This window comes from Oncorhynchus clarkii, chromosome 9, assembly GCF_045791955.1.
Source record: "Oncorhynchus clarkii lewisi isolate Uvic-CL-2024 chromosome 9, UVic_Ocla_1.0, whole genome shotgun sequence".
In the NCBI taxonomy this organism is placed as follows: Eukaryota; Metazoa; Chordata; class Actinopteri; order Salmoniformes; family Salmonidae; genus Oncorhynchus; species Oncorhynchus clarkii.
In genome coordinates, this window is record NC_092155.1 from 26,040,002 (window position 1) to 26,061,423 (window position 21,422).

Consider the following 21,422-nt stretch of genomic DNA (forward strand, 5'->3'; position numbering starts at 1 on the left):
TGACAGAAATGACATGGACGGGGGGGAACCTGGCCCTAGATCAGTACTCTTACTCTGAGATACTTGATACATAAAGCCCCAGGGTATTAATATCATACAAAATAAGTGTCATTGCATTCAGTTTAATTCATGTGACATAATTATCCTACAATGTGCTACTAATGACAGAGAATGATGTGTCTGTCCTCAGTCCCCTTGTGTCAAAGATTCGTGTGATTCTGGGTCAGCATAAGTTCAACGTTACGACTCCTGACACCAAAACCTTTGGAGTGGAGAAGTACATCTTTCCAGAGCGTTTCTCTGTTTTCAATCCAACTCTCCATGACATTGGTAAATCTATTATTTCACGTTCCTATTCACTCACACTGACTATTAGCAAACACACACGCTCAAACACTCACTCAAAGTTGACATTATAGCACACGCTCGTACACTGACTCACACACATCATCCAAAAACTACCACACTCGCCCACACATAGACTAACAAAAACACTCACACATGCCAGTCTGCCTGTCTGCAGCACACACTCTGTCTGCACTCACAGCTGTGCATCTTGGAACAGCTGGCTCCAATGTGAACACACACACACTGACACACACATTTGAGTGTGACAGTCTCCGGGCATCTGCATCCATTTCGAGGGGACTTACACTTCTCTCTTTTTCTTCTCTTTTCTGAAAGCAAAACAGACATTATTCAATAGTGCAGCAATCGTTCTGTGATTTCATGATTCGACATTTGAGTAACGATGACAGTACATCATACAGCGTGCTGTAACTTATTTTGGATGTTTCACCTGATGAAGGGCGTAATCATTGGAAATGAACAGCGGTTCTCGATTTTACCTACTTGAAGGTTAAATACAGGTTCAGAAAAATAACACCTGCTATTGACTCCTTGTCACATTTTCCTGTGTTATGATGAGAATGTTTCCATTCCAACAGTTCTTGTGAAACTGAAAAAACAAGATGGCCGCTGTGTAAAAAAGAGCCCCTTTATACGGCCAATCTGCCTGCCCAATAAAGACATGACCTTCCCGGACCAATACTGCTGTCAGATTACTGGCTGGGGCCACATGCATGAGAGTAAGTGTTGTGTCAAAAACTTCCTTGCTTCATTGCTTTCTGCTTCATTGTGTGTCTTTCACTCTAGTGTGGTGGTCAGATATGTCATTATGGTCTTGAATGTTTCATATCACCTTGAAAACTACACGGTAACATCTCAAATAGGCATATATGCATCATATCCAATCATGTGCGCTCCCGTATAGGCCCGTCCTTCCTATTCATGTCTTTACATGAATGTCTCATGGATGACACTGTTTCCATATGACCAAATGCTTATAGTATATGACTATATCCCTTTCATTACTGATTTGTTTGTCTTATTTTTCCAAAGAGGCAAATAAATACACCAACCTGCAGGAGGCCGGGGTGAGGATTGTCCCGTTTGAGAGGTGTAACCTGCCTGAAGTCTACGGCAACCATGTGACCTCCAACATGGTCTGTGCCGGGACCAACCGATGTGTGGATGCCTGCCAGGTAATGGTGCATAGATCTAGGGCTCTCTGGACCCAAATTGGAATAGAATGATTTAGATAATGTTTTCTTGTAGATGGTACAGCCAGCCATGAGATAACGATGTGTATTGTGTGAATCAGGCTGAATCACATCCGGCCGTGATTGGGAGTCCCATAGGGCTGCGCACAATTGGCCCAGCGTCGTCCAGGTTTGGCCAGGGTAGTCCGTCATTGTAAATAAGAATGTGTTCATAACTGACTTGTCTAGTTAAATAAAAAAATATACTGTATAATATGGAGGAACCACTGGGCAAAAGTTTACAGAACAAGCAGCTCTGCCTATACGCAGACAACGTGCTGCTCATAGGACCTGCGAACAATAGCATTTTTTCCCTATGCTCTATGGAAACATTTGTAGAATTGCAGGACATTAACTTTAATGCTGAAATTGTTCTCTCCGCCGTCAAAATGGAGGCCACTAAAATGTTTTGCCCTCAAGGTGGGGGTGGGGGTGAGGGGGCCCCAACCAAATCTAGCTTACAGCCCCCAAAATGCTAGTTCCGCTTTTGGTTCACAGAACATGCACATGGAGGCTGCTGTAAGAATTGCATGGCCTTCAGTTGCTTTCTTTTTAATATAAAGTTATGGTTAACTTCCCACCTTGTTTATGTGTTGTAATGACAAATATTGCGTTTAGGTAGGAATGGAATTGGTTTATATTGGTGTGTGTAATATAAAGTTTCAAAGGGATGACTCATTGTTTGTTGTTTGTGTGCGTGTATGTGTGTGTGTGTCTGCGTGTGTGCCGCTCTGCGTATGTGTGTTTCCCCAGGGTGACTCAGGAGGCCCCCTGGCTTGTGTGAAGGATGATGTCAGCTTCCTGTATGGAGTTATCAGCTGGGGCGATGGCTGTGGAAAGACTGGGAAGCCTGGCGTCTACACCAAAGTCGTTAACTACGTGAACTGGATCAACACAATTATCAAGCGCAAGCCCAAGCCTAAATAAATGGACATTACAGCTGGTATTTTTTATATGTACTATGTGTACATACTGTGGAAGAATAGTGATATTTACACAACTGTGAAATAAATATTATTTTGTGACTGAATAAACATTTTAAATGTTGTTAAACGTGTACGTCCACCTGTCTTGAAAAATCGTAATTTGATGAAGGGGTCCCTGTAACTGTACATTATTTCTGTCTTAGTGAACCACTCCCAGATTATAACAATTTAATATTTTATAAATTGGAATTAATCTTAGAGTCAATTGCAAGCAGATTTTATTATACTTATATTTCGGTTAAATATCACCTCTTGAAAAATCACCTGCTGAAAAAATATCCAGGAAAATGTCTTAATTGGGTGTGTGCGGTTCTGTGTGTTGGTGCCAGAGGGGGGTGCACGAAACGAGTGTGCGCCCCTCACCAGTAGTCTAAAGCTATTTTGAAAGTGACCCCTCATTCGGGCACGGGACAGCGACACTGCAGCTGTTTGGAACCATGACTGAAGATGACGGATTCGGTTGTCGTGGAAGGATATGTCAAATTCAGAGATGGAAAAAAGGTGTTTACAAAACTAAATAATTAATTGAATTAGCATGTGCTTCAAAGTTATTCGGCATATTAACGCTAGCGTCAATTTTGTACGCTTATCTCTTTCAGTGGAAGACTAGGTGGGTCGTACTTCGCAAGCCATCGCCTGTAGCAGGTACGTCGCTCATTCTGTTCGACATTTCAACGCGCGTAATATCATACACGTTGTTGGAATAACAGCGCACAGCTTTACAACGTTTGTCTTTGTTAAATGTATGTGGTAATTTAAAACCATTTCATTCGGAAGTTTACTGCCGTGGTCTATTACTACCCTAGTAAATTGATAAATAATTTATGTTTGTCATTTACTAAACATCCCAAATGAAAAGCAACTGGAAACGAAGTTCCATTATTGCATGCCATGGAATGAAATATTTTCTCATGCATAGGCCACTGTGCTGATATCAGATAGGTTTGAATTTCAGGTTGCTCATTCAGAACTTTGGCTATCCTGGTGGCCCCTGTATTAAAGTTCATGTGTTCTGGTAGGCTACTAGGCTACATTTACAGAGGCTTCTGCAGCGTGTAAATAACTAGTGTATAAAAACAGAGTCGCACATCCATATGTATAAACTCCCAAGTAATTGATTGGTTAAAACGCCAACGTTTCGGGAATCATTGTGCCTTCTTCATATACCAGTATAACTGGTTTATAACCATGAATATCAGTCAATTAAGCTGTAAATACAATGTAGAAAATGTAGGCCTATAGTAAAATGTCTGTAATTATAAAGAATTTAAACTATAGTCTTATGATTGGAAGTGATTACCCTTACTATGTTATAATTATTGTGTTTATTTATTATATGTTCAGATAATGCACTCTAGTGAAGTGTTGACTTTTCTTCAGTGCATCTTATTGTGATTGTGGGATACCACATGAATAGACTACTATTCTCCAATGGAAATCATTTGCACGCATTGAAGACTTGCAGGGCAGCGGGCGCCAACTGTTTTGCACCATTGACTGACATTTCATGCTTTAAAGTGGGGTAACTCAAAAAGACATGGGCTTTCATGCTCTTCCGCACTTTGATTATGCAACCGCAGTGGAAATAGATGGAGCAGCCATATTGTGTTACACTATAGCCTCCTTCTCTTTGCCTATCTGGGCTCTGACCGTCCCTAGGTGTTTAATGGACTAGGCCGAGGTTGGATGCAACCATTCCTCGTCCCTTTGAAGTCCCTGTTATCTCAGCTGTCCACTGTCATGTGTGAGCTGTGTGTGTGTGTGTGTGTGTGTGTGCGTGCGTGCGTGCGTGCGTGCGCTTGGCGCCAGTGTGTATGTGACAGAGATAATAAAAGGTCTTGTTTTGTCAGTTGACACTGTGATTGTACTTCGAAAGTGCCAAAGAGATGTGCGAGGAGGCCTCCGTCACCGACTACTGTCTATCTTCACCGTGCCTGTACAGCCACAGTAAATGCCAAGCACTCAAGATATCTGTAGGCTACCCTCTGACTTTCATGCCGTGTCAAAGGGTACTGGTACTTACAGTAGGCCTGTTATCGTTTTATCACCTTGAGTGATGATGAGACTGGACTAGAGAACAATCAGCATGTTTTAAATGGCATAGGCCTATTATGGGAGTTAGCCATGCTGTCAACAGGCTGGCTGAAAGTGCAAAAGTTGCGTATGGAGTTATTGTGTTGAGTGTAGCATTCCAGGATTTTATAGTGAAGTCAGAGTCCTTTTGATGGACCATTTATTTCAGTCGTATTTCTTCCCTAGACAGCAGGGATCCACTGAAGTCGAGTATAAGAACTGACATATTCTAATGTTACTTTACTCTCTCTTTTTTTTCCCCTCCCCATCTCATCCTCTCACATCCGAACAGTCAGTACAGTACACTACACTTCAATTTAGTACAGTGCAATATAATACAGTACAGGACGATGTGATACGACACTATACGATACACGTTTAACTTTTTTGCCTAACTGTTCAAGGAGTACCTGTTTTTTAAAAGCTCAAATTGATTCTCACTTCACCCTATTCCCTGGAATGTTTCTCAGTACTATGGTAACTCAATGTGTAACACACTTTTCTGGTTGTATTTAAGTTCCTATCATGCCTAGCCTCAACATTCACCAACAACTAGGACTGTGAGCTAGGTTCCTGAACACAGATTAAGACTAGTCCTGGACTAAAAAGCAATTTCATTGGAGGTTTCCTGAACATGCTTTTAAGTTGTCATCTGTGTCCAGAAAACTGAACCTGTATGTTACAGACCATCAGTATTTTGTCAATTGTAAGGTTTTTGTTATGTTCTCTTTTTTTCTCCCCATTTTCCTAGACTGTTTGGTACTTCTCGTCTACAAAGACAAGTCGGATAAAGCCCAGGGCCACCGGGAGAAGGGCAGCATCACCTTGGAGGATATCTGTGGACTGGAGACAGGTCTGTCCTATGAGGGGGTAAACTACACGCTGGCTATCCTCTGCCTGGGCCAGGTTGCTGTGCTGGGCTTCGAGGGCAAGGAGGCTCTGCTGGCCTGGGATATCCGCATCCGCTACAGTCTTGGTGAAGGTAGGACACTTTCTTTTCTGAAGTTGTTAACAACCAAACATCCCTTTTGGGAGCGTTGATTCATTTGGGGTTTTGTTTTTGTACTAGATTCGCCTTCTTTTTTTTTTTCTTTTTTTTTTAGAACCTAAGAATAAATGAATAGGTGTGCAAAGGTCTTTCCCACTTTGAAGTTTTAACTTCCAAAAGGTTTTGGCCCAAAGTCTTAGGCTTTTGTGTTTCTGTGGTTGAATCAACATGGGGCCAAAACAAAGCCTGGGGCTAAGAAAGTGTTATGCCACCAGGTAGGTAGTAGATAATATGTATTACTCTGTGAGGCGTTGCGTCCAATCAGCTTGGTATAACTTGACCTGGCACATCGGTATCTGCTACAGCATAGGCAACAGGTAGTCTGATGTGTAGGTCCTTGTTGACAGTGTTCTCCAATTACATGCTCTTCTGGGTGACCCATGTGTTGTGTAATATGGATTCATGTAACATGGGCATCAAACCAAATAATGTTATGGTGAGGTGTTTTAGATGTCAGTTTCATAACTGATTTAGTGTGGAAACAAAGGTTATAGCGGGTTGGGTCTGATGATATCCCTGTCAGCACCTGGAAATACCTATTCATTTACATCTGCTTCGACTTTTCGATGTTCTGGGGTTGTTTTAAATGTTTATTAATGCAATTACTCCACAGAGTCCAACTGATTTGTGTTGTGGAACAAATGAGTGTAAAAGAGGTCACAAATCACAGAGGTAATTAATATATTGTGTGGAGTATAATTGGAATGGTCAGGCGAACATATCACAGCTGCCCTGTGCTGTGTATGTCTGTGTGTCCAAAGTTTATGCCAATTTGTGTGTGTGTATACAATGTGTATGCCAATGTGTGTCTGTTCCACTCCACTGTGTATGTGTTCCACTGTGTGTGTGTGTGTACTGATTGTCGTGCTCTGGTCTGAAGTGTGTCCAGGCACGTAGAAATGTCACCTGCCAGCCCGTGGCTGAGGTCTGCTGTGTGCCAGCGCTTTTGTTGTGAGTTGTGTCACCCCATGAATCTCTTAAACTGAGCGTTGATGTGACGGGACTGGCCAACATTTTTTCATCATCGAAGCCATCAATCTCTCACCTAACAGAGTTTACTCACTGGTATCAGTCATGTGTTTTAATGTAGTTACTGTTTAGCATCGAGGAACTCCAACCTATACACACACTCAATCCCTGTTTCTCAAACACTTACAATTCCCATGCACGCACACGCGCGCGCACGCACACACACACCACTTAAAACAAATAGATAAACAGACACACAGCACATGTTCCTACTCTGGCCAGGCCTGTCTTTCCTCTTATGTTGCTCATTAACGGAAATATTGAGTCCATTACATTGTTGTTAGTGACAGGCTCTGATTGATTACGTTTGGGTTTCGGATCTGAGCTCTACTCTGTTCTTAATTCAGTTTACTGATCTCACTCTCAATGCGCTCCACTGTTTCCCCTTATTTTTATTGTGCAATTAAATCAAAGCCATACTGGAGCAATAATGTTTGGAATGAAATAGTTTTCTCTGTCCCTCTATAGTTATTGCCTACCATTAAAGCCGAGGGAGGCATAGTCTATGATGGGATGCGTTTTTATAAAGTCAATGACCTCATTTGTTTTTATTGTCTTTTGTTTAAGTGGTTTTCAACTTCTCTTCTTCTCTGTCCAGTCCATAGGTTTAGCGTTGGCATCTTACCAGGCACCAAGTTGGAGAGTGGGCCTGCGATCCTTCACTTGTGTAACAACCTACTGGTTCTGGCCAGGGACATCCCCCCTGTTATCATCGGCCAGTGGAACCTCCCGGACCTACGCAGATATGGACCCGTACCAAATGGCTTCGTCTTTGAGGGGGGAACGCGCTGCGGCTACTGTGAGTTGACTGATGTTGCTGTTGTGGTCGCGCTACGTCCATTAACCATTGTGCCGTTCTGTTGCCTAACGAAAAAAGAAGAATGGCATCGTCACTGGTGCTTTCCAGTTCGACATTTGGCTTCGGGCATGTGGATCCTTTGAACCTAAACCCAATAAGTTTAGACTTGGGCTGTTTTCTAAGAACTGGCACAAACATCTATGTCTATGTGATCTGATTAAGTACCATGGAAGTAGGAAAGAGGATGCATCTGCTTGAGCGAAGTCATAAGAATACTAATCCAACACAGTACATAACAGTATGTGGCAAGAGAGAATGACCCCCCCCCCCACAGTAAAACGTTGATGGAGTCAAATGGCACTCTGGCATTTTCTGTAGGTTACACTGTTATTATTTCCGATGACCTACTTTGAAAGGACAAAAGGCTTGATTTTATTGATCTAAGATGATGAGGGGATTTTAATGACTGGAAAGTGGACAGTTACAGAAGGGCATTCAAACTACACGTTTGCCTTGTTTCACACCTCATTCACATGCAGAGTATGTTGACTTGTTCTTTCAGCCTTTCAGTTAGACCCACAAGTTGGTCTAACTGACATGTTTCTATACTTGATGTCCTCTTTGGGACTTTTTCATTGAGAGCATGAAAGACACGTTTAGGCATTTCGGAGGATTAAATCATTACACTTCCATGGGTTTTTACTCTTAGATTCCTCTACCCTGTTGGAAGAGCGTGCCAGCTGGCATCATTCAGACAGAGAACATTCGTGTCGGAACTACGACTAGTGACTAGAGGGATGAACAGAGTTGCTGGGTGTTTCTTCATTTTTCAAACTCCAGTGTAGCTCTCCTTGGGGCCAACTCACATTAAATGTGCTCAATGGTGTTTGGCGAGACAGAAACATACAAATGTATCTTTGTGTATATGAAGTATTGTGTATTGCATCTGCTTTGGTAACAACATGAGATAAAGGACTTGGTGTCATAGGCGATTTTGTTTCACTAAGCTTGCAGGCTTTGAATAGAAATCCAATCTCAGTTAGCCTTGGTCCAGCAAGACTTAATATGTAAATATAAAAAAGTCAATGAGAAGTCATACTTGAGAAATCAGAGAGCGCATTAAGTTCATTTCCATATCTGAAACATGGGTATGTGATTTGCGGTATGGTATTTTGCAGTTTACATCCTGGAATAAACACAAAACCGTTAGAGGGGGAATGGACGCGTGTCAACACCTGGAGTGGACACAGACAGGCACGCAAAGTACGCCACATAGCTGAAGACATCAATATTAATACACACGATCCACTGGAAACACGAGACTCCAGTATGTGAACCGTGATTTATTTAGCTCCATTCAGTCTTCCACTAGAGGCACAACTTAATATCGTGAAGGTCACATCGGGGAGAGTTTTCCAATCCATGCGTCGTAAAAAAAGGAAAGCACATCCCTTTTTTAAAGATGGGAAAAATGTGCGTGTGTTTGTGTGCACATGGGATCTACAGTGCATTCAGAAACTATTCAGACCCTATCACTTTTTCCACATTTTGTTGCATTACAGCCTTATTCTGAAATATATGTTGTTGTTTTATACCCTCATCAATCTACACACAATACTCCATAATGACAAAGCAACACCAGGTTTTTAGACATTTTTGCAAAATAAAAACCCGGAAATATATAACATTTACATAATTATTCAGGCCCTTCACTCAGTACTTTGTTGAAGCACCTTTGACAGCGATTACAGCCTCGAGTCTCCTTGGGTATGACGCTACAAGCTTGGCACACCTGTATTTGGGGAGTTTTCCCATTCTTCTCTGCAGATCCTCTCAGGCTCTGTCAGGTTGGATGGGGAGCATCGCTGCACAGCTATTGTCAGGTCTCTCCAGAGATGTTCGATCAGGTTCAAGTCTGGGCTCTGGCTGGGCCATTCAAGGACATTCAAAGACTTGTCCCGAAGCCAGTCCTGCGTTGACTTGGCTGTGTGCTTAGGGTCGTTGTCCTGTTGGAAAGTGAATCTTCGCCTCAGTCTGAGGTCTTGAACGCTCTGGAGCAGGTTTTCATCAAGGATCTCTCTGTACTTTGCTCCGTTCATCTTTCCCTCGTTCCTGACTAGTCTCCCAGTTCCTACCGCTGAAAAACATCACCACAGCATGATGCTGCCACCACCATGCTTCACCGTAGGTGCCAGGTTTCCTCCAGACGTGATGCTTGGTATTCAGGCCAAAGAATCATGTTTCTCATGTGAAAGTCTTTTAGGTGCCTTTTGGCAAACTCTAAACTGGCTGTCATGTGCCTTTTTACTGAGGATTTTCTTACGTCTGGCCTCTCTACCATGAAGGCCTGATTGGTGGAGTGCTGCAGAGATGGTTGTCCTTCTAGGAGGTTCTCCCATCTCCACAGAAGAACTCTGGAGCTCTGTCAGAGTGACCAACAGTTTCTTGGTCCCTGACCAAGGCCCTTCTCTTCCGATTTCTCAGTTTGGCCGGGCGGCCAGCTCTAGGAAGTCTTGGTGGTTCCAAACTTCTTCCATTTAAGAATGATGGAGACTGTTCTTGGGGACCTTCAATGCCGCAGAATTTCTTTTGTACCCTTCCCCAGATCTGTGCCTCGAAACAATCTTGTCTCGGAGCTCTACAGACAATTCCTTCGCTGCAGAACTTATTTACACGCCAGTCTAAAACCCTGTCCCCGCAGCGAATGGCGGCTCCCTGGTTTGGTACTATGGTTCAGACTTTATTAGGTAGAAGTGGAGAGGTCCATCACGTTAGGGTGGGGGTGGGGATGGTGTGATGTGTGCTGCTTAGCTTTGTTGAAACCTTTTCATGATGTCATTATTAAGGAAGTTAGTTATCTCACCTGTTGCTTGTTGTTGTTGTTGTTGCAACCAGAGCCTTGAGTTGTCCTCAAAGCTCCACTCATTCCACTCATTCATTCAAAGCACCACTCAATGACAGATGACTTTTCACTCAAGTACGGAAATTAATCGATGCAGTAGTAGACATTGCATCTGTTGATCCCATTTATACTGTAAATGATACTCAAGTAAATTATTAACTAGCATTTTGAATTGGCCATTTTATTCAGAACCGGATGATATTTGACAACAGATTACTGCAGACAGGAGATGTTGTAAACAGTGGAGGCTCTTCATTGGAGGAAAGGGTTGACCATCCCCCTCAGTGAATTTCATAAACATTTAAATAGTGAAACATTTCAAAAGTTATCCTTTTTAGATAAAACTATACTAAATATATTCACGTCACCAAATAACTGAATTTAACACACTGTTTTCAATGGAGGTCTTCAGTAGGCTCAACAGCACTCTGTAGGGTAGCACCGTGGTTTAGCCGGAGGACAGCTAGTTTCCATCCTCTTCTGGGTACATTGACTTCAATACAAAACCTAGGAGGCTCCCACCCCCTTCCAGCTAGCTAGTTGAGCCTACTCAAACACCCAGCTCAAACAGAGAGGGATGCTATGTTACCTAGCTGACAATGGTTATCCAACTCTAGAACTCTTCCAAGTCAAGGTAAGCTTTTGGCTTTATTAATTTATTGCCACCGGGGCTCGCCGGTGTAACTGCTAAACTGCTTGCTAACTGTACGCTGTACTGCATGATTGTAGCGAATTTACTAAGGCATTAGTTATAGTAGCTATGTTATTGACTTGACGTTAGCTAATATGGTGACAACTATCTAAGCTGTGTGTCCACAAGCAAAGGGAAAAGGTGTGAGGAGGAGAGCGTGTCGATCACAGGAGGTTGGTGGCACCTTAATTGGGGAGGACTGGCTCGTAGTAATGGCTGGAGCGTTATCAGTGGAATGTTATGAAATAAATCAAACACATTGTTTCTATGTGTTTGATGCAATTCCATTCGCTCTGTTCCAGACATTATTATGAAGCGTCTTCCCCTCACCAGCCTCCTGAGTCACGTATCCCCCCCGATACTGATGCTCATTCTGTTCACCAGTTCCGGAGGTCTATGTCACAGGCTTTCTAGGCTTCACTGAACGGGATTCATTATCATCAACCCCGGACTGTCTTGTCTGATTATACACACCTGGTTCCCATTTCCCCTGATTAGTATGTTATATATGTGCCCTCTGTTCCCTCTGTCTTTGTCGGTTATTGTTCCCATGTCCGTTGGTGCTGTGCGTGCCTTTGCGTTGGTGCAGCTGTTATGCTGCATGCTATATATATATATATTGTGTATTACGGTATTGTCCCGTGGTGTTTAACGAGGTTTACCCTCATTCTTTTGTTTGGGTACAGCCCAGTGTTTTTGTATATGTGTTTGTTATGGGTGTATGAAAAACCCCTATTGTGTATTCCTACGCCTGTCTCCAAAATCCTTTATACACTGTGGCGTAGATGCAAGAAGGAATTATACAACGATCTGGCTGGCTGCTATGAAAGTGAAATGTGTTTGTGTGTGATCAGGGGCGTATTTATTCCTCCAATTCTGTTGAAAACCATTCCTTAAACGTAAGCAAACGGAACAAAACGGAGATAAACATAACTGAATTTGTTCAATAGAAACTCTCGTTTGCAACTGCTGGACTGATTACACCCTAGATCAGCTAAACGCAGGCAAGATTGTGCAAGGCGGTATTGAATGTGTAAGTGTCTGTCACCTTTAAATTTCTCTCGATCTGTGCACCTACAGTATGTTGTAAACTTTAATTCATAGGATAGGTTGTAGCAACCTCATGATGGGTATAGGGACAATTTGAGGATCATGTAGTAGTCTAAACCTATCGATGTTACATTGAGCTGGGTGAATGGAATATGAATGACAGTCATCCAATATGCTGTAATAGAAATAAGGCGATGCTCATTAAAAAAATGATCATCCTCCCTCCTCTTAAACGGCACCGACCGCCACTAGTTGTAACATATGTCTTGAGTCCCCCTCAGTGTAAACATCTGAGTGGTTTTAGCTGCTAACCTCTGACCCCTTCTTAGGGTCGGTGGCATCTAAAACATGCGACGGGGTAGCTCTGTGTTGGGTGGTCTCACGACGACCAGGTGACAGAAAGACCCTCTTGGTGACACCCCCTGGTGTGTCTTGGGTTAGGGAATGGCACGAGGGCAGGAGAGTTCCTGACCCATTAACCCTCACACGCTTGTACCCTTTACCACCTTTATACTTTTCATTTTACATTTTGAGTGACCGGAGCTGTATATCAGAGATTTAGAATTTTTGACCATTCATTCGTGTTGTGTGAGGCTTTATTTAGCCTAGGTTATTTAGCATACAGATGTAGGATCTGAATTTGATCACAGCAGGAAATGCACATTTGTAATGTATTTAAGGTTTGAAAAGGCTTCTAAAGACTTGATTTATCTACAAAAAAATGGCTATTAATTATAATCCACATACTAAACTGAACAAAAATATAAACACAACATGTAAAGTGTTGGTTCCATTTTTCATGACCTGAAATGAAAGATCCCAGAAATGTTCCATTCACACAAAAAGCTTATTTCTCTCAAATTTTGTCGACAAAATCCCTGTTAGTGAGCATTTCTCCTTTGCCAAGATAATCCATCCACCTGACAGGTAAGCCATATCAAGAAGCTTATCAAATAGCATGGTCATCACACAAGTGTACCTTGTGCCGGGTACAATAAAAGGCTACTCTAAAATGTGCAGTTTTGTCACACAACACATTGTGTGACAAAGACGCAGGGAGTTATGAAGCAGGTGCAGTCGGTGAGTTTAATACGAACAAGCAAAGTGAATACACGAACTAGAGTAGTGTCTGAACATGAACACAGAAACAATACTGCCTGATGGGTGATAATAACGGAGTGCTAGATAAAGGGGGAGTAATCCGGGGAGTGATGAAGTCCAGGTGTGCCTAATGATGAGGCGCAGGTGTGCGTAATGATGGTTGCCAGGTGTGCGTAATGATGGGTTGGCGACGTGGAGCGCCAGAGGGGGGAGCGGGAGTAGATGTGACACAATGCCACAGATGTCACAAGTTTTGAGGGAGCGTGCAATAGCATACTGACTGCAGGAATGTCCACCAGAGCTATTGGCGGATAATTGAATGTTCATTTATCTACCATAAGCCGCCTCCAACATTGTTTTAGAGAATTTGGCAGTACGTCCAACCGGCCTCCCAACCACAAACCACGTCTATGGTGTTGTGTGGCCGAGCCGTTTGCTGATGTCAACGTTCTGAACATAGTGCCCCATGGTGGTGGTGGGGTTATGGTATGGGCAAGCATAAGCTACGGACAGCTAACACAATTCAATTTAAGTGATGTCAATTTGAATGCATAGAGATCCCGTGACGAGATCCTGAAGCCCATTGTCTTGCCATTCATCCAGTGCCATGACCTCATATTTCAGCATGATAATGCACAGCCCCATGTCGCAAGGATCTGTACACAATTGCTGGAAGCTGAAAATGTCCCAGTTCTTCCATGGCCTACATACTTCCCAGACATGCCACCCATTGAGCACGTTTAGGATGCTCTGGATCGACGATGACGACAGCATGTTCCAGTTCCTGCCAAAATCCAGAAACTTCGCATAGCCTTTGAAGAGTAGTGTGACAACAATCCACGGGTCACAATCAACAGCCTGATCAACTATATGCAAAAGAGATGTGTTGCGCTGCATGAGGCAAATGGTGGTTACCAGATACTGACTGGTTTTCTGATCACTGGCCTTACCTTGTTTTTTAAAGTATCTGTGACCAACAGATACTTATTTGTATTCCCAGTCATGTGAAATCCATAGATAGGGCCTAATGAATTTATTTAAATTGACTGATTTCCCTATATGAACTGTAACTCAGTAAAATATTTGAAATTGTTGCATGAATATTTTCCTGCTGCAGCAAACTGGCTCAAATTAAGATCATATATCTGTATTCTGGAATATAGTGGGTTAACATAATTTAATTAACCTCAGCATTTAATGTTATCTAAAGAAGTTCAATGCTGCTCTTCTTATTTCAGTATCAGGCTAAGTTGAAATGGATGTCAATTACCAGATGGATGACAATCCATGGTGATGTCCATTCAGTCTGCAAACACAATGAGTGGGTGCTAGCTATTAGTGCGCTTGTGTGCCAACTGGCCAGTACAAAGATGTATCACTGTACACTACTTGCATCCAGTTATAATTGACCCAGAGGGGTGTGGTAAAACATTCTATCTAAAGAGCGAAATGTGACATTAAGCCGGCGGACTATGTGTGTTTCCTACAGGGGCTGGCGTCTTCTTCCTATCGTCCATGGAGGGAGAGCAGATCAGCTTTCTGTTCGACTGCATCGTCAGGGGCATCTCCCCCACCAGAGGCCCTTTTGGACTGAGGCCAATCCTGCCTGGTCAGTACCAAAGGCGTTTACTGCTGGCTATACGGCTTGCCCAAACAAGTACATACAGACCAGGGTGGTGAATTTATAGTACATGACATATGGGAGTTAGGAGTATTTTTATCAAATTTCTGGGCATTTTAAATGGAGAATATGGATGAAATGTAGCATTTAATGTATCCTTGTGGTCATTCTGAGGTAAGTTATGTAGAGGTATATTATCCATTGCCCTTTCGCCTTTTGACTTGGCAAACACTTTAATCGAACACTTGCTGTCTTAATTCAAACAAGCGTTCTTCAAGAGATACTTTGTGTGGGATTTATCCTCACTATAATAGTGGCCCACCATGTGCTTTCTGGAATGCAGCCTCTTCCAGAGGTTGTTACTCTGAGACCCATGGATTCCATCCAATGTACTTTGATCCAACAGCATTATGACTGACAGCTGTTATATACATAATTGGATTAGCCGGTTACAGACTATAGTATTAGTGAATATAATCTGATAACCACTGGACTAACTGTAGCGCAAGCAGCGTATACAACAGGGCCACCTTATACATATGTAATAGGATAACCACTGTAATAACTGTAATTATAGCAGCAAATTCAATCCAGTCACCTCTGTATAGTCTGTCGCGTCGTGAGAGAGGTACAGTAGGGGTTAGGGTGGGCACTGCAGCTGTGGCTTGTCCCACTGGGTGTTCCTGGTTTCACACATCCTCTCGCCCAATCAGGCATTGAGCTCATCTCCTATTATTGTTGTCTGTAGTAGAATAAATAGCAGGGGACGATGTCAGAGGGAGAGCGGGAGGTCAAAGTCACAGTTCACACAAGCAGAGCGCACCAAACCCTTCTAATCACTCTGGGCATGTGTGTAACCTCATCCCCAGGATTCCTGTGTCACTGCGCCCCCAACCCCACCACCAAAAGCACACACTCTGCCTCTCGCTTTTTCTCTTTCACATTTTCCCCTTGCTTTGCCCCCCCCCATTTCTTTCTCTCTCTCTCTCTCTCTCTCTCTCTCTCTCTCTCTCTCTCTCTCTCTCTGTGTGTGTTTCTAATATCCCTACTCTCCTGTAAACACCACTGTCCCTTCTCATGCAAAGGGAACAGGGTTGTTGACAAGAACCTGAAGCAGATGTCAGCTGTTACATCTAGTTGTTTGCAGTCCTTTCGGTAACTGATAGATATGCCGGTATCATATAAATGGCAATCCATTTGAAATTCTCACGGTAGTCTTTTGCCATTTGTATGTCATTTTGCACTCTACTTGCACAATCAAAATGACAATGACCCTTGGAAATGACCCATGACAACATATTGGTTGACCAGGAAATCAATGTAACTTAGCAATAACAGCTGACCTTGGGTTGGGACTAAGGTAACTTACATTAGATCCTCGGCGCGGTACTAATGATCCATAGCCACACCATCTCCATTACGCGTACCACAGGGGCCACGTGGCAAGCAGTGCTATTAATAAACACATGTAGTGTTGCACAAACAGCAAGGTGTACCCCTGTGTGACCCTGTTCTGTATTACCTCACTAAAGGCCTGGCGTTTTCACCCTCACAGATAGAGGGCGTCGTGACAGGATAACGATAGCACTCAGTACTGGGTCATGTTCAGTAAGGCACACCGTAGCAAAAGGATTTGCATAGGAACACAAACATCTGTATTCTTATTGGATACGTTCAGGTATTACCTTTCGGTTTGACTTCGTTTTAGGTCCGTTTTCTTCTTAACATCTCCGGTACCACATTCTTATGATATACACTGCTCAAAAAAATAAAGGGAACACTTAAACAACACAATGTAACTCTAAGTCAATCACACTTCTGTGAAATCAAACTGTCCACTTAGGAAGCAACACTGCAACACTGATTAACAATAAATTTCACATGCTGTTGTGCAAATGGAATAGACAACAGGTGGAAATGATAGGCAATTAGCAAGACACCCCCAATAAAGGAGTGGTTCTGCAGGTGGTGACCACAGACCACTTCTCAGTTCCTATGCTTCCTGGCTGATGTTTTGGTCACTTTTGAATGCTGGCGGTGCTTTCACTCTAGTGGTAGCATGAGTCTACAACCCACACAAGTGGCTCAGGTAGTGCAGCTCATCCAGGAGGGTACATCAATGCGAGCTGTGGCAAGAAGGTTTGCTGTGTCTGTCAGCGTAGTGTCCAGAGCATGGAGGCGATACCAGGAGACAGGCCAGTACATCAGGAGACGTGGAGGAGGCCGTAGGAGGGCAACAACCCAGCAGCAGGACCGCTACCTTCTTCTTTGTGCAAGGAGGAGCAGGAGGGGCGCTGCCAGAGCCCTGCAAAATGACCTCCAGCAGGCCACAAATGTGCATGTGTCTGCTCAAACGGTCAGAAACAGACTCCATGAGGGTGGTATGAGGGCCCGACGTCCACAGGTGGGGGTTGTGCTTACAGCCCAACACCGTGCAGGACGTTTGGCATTTGCCAGAGAACACCAAGATTGGAAAATTCGCCACTGGCGCCCTGTGCTCTTCACAGATGAAAGCAGGTTCACACTGAGCACATGTAACAGACGTGACAGAGTCTGGAGACGCCGTGGAGAACGTTCTTCTGCCTGCAACATCCTCCAGCGTGACCAGTTTTGCGGTGGGTCAGTTATGGTGTGGGGTGGCATTTCTTTGGGGGGCCGCACAGCCCTCCATGTGCTCGCCAGAGGTAGCCTGACTGCCATTAGGTACCGAGATGAGATCCTCAGATCCCTTGTGAGATCATATGCTGGTGCGGTTGGCCCTGGGTTCTTCCTAATGCAAGACAATGCTAGACCTCATGTGGCTGGAGTGTGTCAGCAGTTCCTGCAAGAGGAAGGCATTGATGCTATGGACTGGCCCGCCCGTTCCCCAGACCTGAATCCAATTGAGCACATCTGGGACATCATGTCTCGCTTCATCCACCAACGCCACATTGCACCACAGACTGTCCAGGAGTTGGCGGATGCTTTAGTCCAGGTCTGGGAGGAGATCCCTCCGGAGACCATCCGCCACCTCATCAGTAGCATGCCCAGGCATTGTAGGGAGGTCATACAGGCACGTGGAGGCCACACACACTACTGAGCCTCATTTAGACTTGTTTTAAGGACATTACATCAAAGTTGGATCAGCCTGTAGTGTGGTTTTCCACTTTAATGTTGAGTGTGACTCCAAATCCAGACCTCCATGGGTTGATACATTTGATTTCCATTGATAATTTTTGTGTGATTCTGTTGTCAACACATTCAACTATGTAAAGAAAAAAGTATTTAATAAGAATATTTCATTCATTTAGATCTAGGATGTGTTATTTTAGTGTTCCCTTTATTTTTTGAGCAGTGTATATCTTGTCAAAAGTGCAACTTGACTGCAAACGGAGATCTGTATATAATGACGAAATGCTCATGTCTCTGCCCTAACAATGGGAGTTGTCCCAAAGGCTGGAAGGCAGGTGAAAAATTTAGGTCCAAAATAAGCCCATAGAAACGCATTGTGCTTGTTTTGGACAGATTTGCGGGAGTGAAACCTCTCTCTTTGCCTCTTCCTCTCTGTTGCAAAAGAGACATGTTAGAATGCCTGACTGAAATATGGAACAAATACAAAAAAAATGGAATGGTGTTAGAACTGTTATGATAAAATGCGGTACGTGATTGTTTGGTTGTGGGACACGGGACGAAGCATTAAAATGCGGGACTCTACCGCACATCCCGGGACATGTAATCACCCTAATCACAGCGGCCCCTCAAGGATTCATTGGCACACTGGTGATTTATGTTCACATCCTTCCCAGTGTCACCTCATGCACCTAATACAGCAGGCAGAAAATGAACGCCTGAGCAGCGCTTCTTTCTTTCTAGTCCTGTCAGGGGATGTTCTCTTCTGCACTGTTGAACCAATCCAGTAAATGTGGAGGAGGAGTTAAGATAGAGTGTTGCCTTGCTAACGTCCAAAAGGGGAAGTCACGTCACAGGCTCTCTTTCCATTTCCCCTGAAAACCCGGATGCATCCGAGCCTCAATACGAGACACTCTGCGTCACTCTTTTGATCCCATGTCACTGTGACATCAGAAAGGCACCCAAGGTTAACCTCTCCTCACAGATAATGATGTATACTATTATCAGTAGGCCTCCTATCGAGATTTACGACTATTAATCAACAGACATAAACAGAATTTTGTCCTTTCTACTGAATTGTCTCACAAGGGCCTGCATAAACGGATATATTATTTTAGAATACTGTAGTAAATGACCAAAGAGCAGTAGAATATTGTTTATTGGAATGACTTTATCATTGCTATGGTGTGTTATTGATACTATGTATTGTTGTTGACTGTTGACTGCTATTATAATAAAGGTAAAGTAATATGAATACCGTTGTGTTTCACGCCGACAGACCCCAATGCCGCCGCCAACCAGGCCTACTCTGAGGAGAGGGTAAACCATGAGGCCCAGGAGCTGGAGAAACGCCTTAGCATGCTGTCTCACCAGAGCAGCACAGGTGCGTTACCTCACCGTTCAGTCTATGCCAGCCATTAGAATGAACCTGTCCTTCAATGCAAAACCATCACTGTCATTGCGCTGTACTGAAAGTGCTCTATCTTGAAAACTTGACTACTGACATGCACCCTTTTTGGAGGGATTGTATTAACAATGGGATAATGAACATACTACTACAATATAGTTTATGAGTGAAAAAAAGGGACACCAGCATCCACTGCTCACCATTCATCTTCCTTCAACAATTTATGTATTAGAGTTAGTATTCTCCATGACTAATCCATAGGAAATGGTACATTGCCCAGTAATGGTGCCTGTTGCATTATCGTAACTTTCTAAAAGCAAGTTTCTATAGCGTCATATAGAAATGTGTCTTATGTTGTTGATTTATTGTGAGTATTGTGACTGTGACTACCAGTCAGACAAGTGAGGAGACCTATTTTGGATAATCTGATGTTATGCTTTATTGATGTGCTTGTGTAGATAAGGTGTATAAGTAATAGTTTTGTTTTTATAGAATAAATAATCTGTTTTCTTATGTGGTTTTGGAAGCCTCCTCCACGTATGGTCTGTCTGTGGCGGGAGACGACCGCAGCATATCAGGCTCCTCTGACACCTCCGACACCAGCCAATCAGACTCCAGCATCGGCAGCCGGCTGGCCATTTGGACTGAGCCCGTCACAACAAGCTCCGCCCCCACAGAGACCATCATTGGCCAGTCTGGGCCCAAGGTGGCCTTACAGGCCGAGGATAAACTGTCCGTCATTCAGGTGGGTGGAGCTCGTGCAGTAGCCAAGCCACCTCGGTCCCGGCAGCTGCAGGAGATTGGTCGACAGAGCTCATCCGACAGCGGCATCGCCACAGGAAGCCACTCCTCCTACTCTGGGAGTTTCTCCTCCTATGCAGGTAGCCTGGACATTGGTTCTGGGGGGGATGACTTTGGCTCCCTGCTCAGCCTGCCCCCTCACCTGGACCTGGCCCCCTGTACCTGCCCCCCAACGCCAGGACAGGAGTACCAGGTACCCACGTCACTGAGATACCTCTACGACACCCCCCGGAATCTACTGCAGGGGGGAACAGGAGGGGCCAGGGGGCACCAGACCTCCACAACATCTAAGGACCAGGCGGGTAGTTCACCCCAATCACCCCCATCATGTAAGTCAGTACAGAGGGAAAAAGAGGGTCCTCTCGGGGGTCGCTCGGACACTGTTGCCAGGCGCTCGATGGCTGATCTCTTACAGGGCCACTCAGAGGAGAGTAAGAGCGGGGTGGCGCCCTCTAGTGACACTCAACATCCAGACTCCTATCAGATATGCAGCAGTTCCCAAGCCACTGACTCCAAAACCCTCCTAACCATCTGCGCCACCTGTGGAGGATTCAAGGTACAGACAGCTAGGGTTATTGTATTTCCTTAATTCCTTCCAAGCTAGCACATAACGTTCTGAGAACCATATGTTTCTTAGAGCTTGGTGAGAGGTTGGTTGTCCTATTGTTATTTTGCATACAAACTTCCCACAGATGTACAGTACTTTAGCATAACGTTTTCTTCAGGTTTCCTTATGGTTCTATTTAAATTAATGTTCTCAGAACATGAAGAAAACATACCAATAGAACATTTGTAACATTCAAAAATGATTATTATTATAAAAACATATACATTCCGTTCTCAGCGTCAACAAAACTCTCTCTATCCTCTGTCTCGTTAAGTGTGTTCAGCTGTGTTGGCTGCACCCTCTAATTGGCCACACCTGATCATAATGAGTGCTTGTTTTCTTTGAAATGTGGTCAGTTTGAATAGACTAAAATGAACAGCTTTGTATGAGTAATAAACATGGCATGCTAGCTCCATCCTGGTGGGGCAGTGGATTATTGCCATAGATAGAGAACAGAAGATCATAGGTTAGAGTCTCACTGACCCCCATGCCACAATAAAAATACATGTGTTTGAATGAATAAACACATTTATTTCCATATGTTCTGTGCATGCAGTTCAAAACAGTTAAGCTAGCAGTCTTATTAAAATATTTTCT

The 21,422-nt window shown here is 43.7% G+C and overlaps 2 protein-coding genes across 3 annotated transcripts in view; both read left to right on the forward strand.

Annotated features, from left to right (window-relative positions):
* LOC139417187 (hepatocyte growth factor activator-like) overlaps nt 1-2,648 on the forward strand; it is a 20,337-nt gene extending 17,689 nt beyond the window's left edge. Inside the window, exons 9-12 of the mRNA XM_071166431.1 lie at nt 191-330; nt 948-1,088; nt 1,402-1,544; nt 2,355-2,648. Coding sequence (XP_071022532.1) covers nt 191-330; nt 948-1,088; nt 1,402-1,544; nt 2,355-2,528 — 598 coding nt within the window. The 3' untranslated portion in view covers nt 2,529-2,648. The remainder of the gene's footprint in view (nt 1-190; nt 331-947; nt 1,089-1,401; nt 1,545-2,354) is intronic.
* Nucleotides 2,649-2,972: 324 nt separating this feature from the next.
* LOC139416136 (protein Dok-7-like) overlaps nt 2,973-21,422 on the forward strand; it is a 51,129-nt gene continuing 32,679 nt past the window's right edge. For both annotated transcript variants that reach the window (XM_071164460.1, XM_071164461.1), the window contains exons 1-7: nt 2,973-3,088; nt 3,187-3,232; nt 5,412-5,642; nt 7,336-7,536; nt 14,770-14,889; nt 19,289-19,393; nt 19,945-20,774. In XM_071164460.1, the coding sequence (XP_071020561.1) occupies nt 3,035-3,088; nt 3,187-3,232; nt 5,412-5,642; nt 7,336-7,536; nt 14,770-14,889; nt 19,289-19,393; nt 19,945-20,774 (1,587 nt within the window). In that variant the 5' untranslated portion in view covers nt 2,973-3,034. The remainder of the gene's footprint in view (nt 3,089-3,186; nt 3,233-5,411; nt 5,643-7,335; nt 7,537-14,769; nt 14,890-19,288; nt 19,394-19,944; nt 20,775-21,422) is intronic.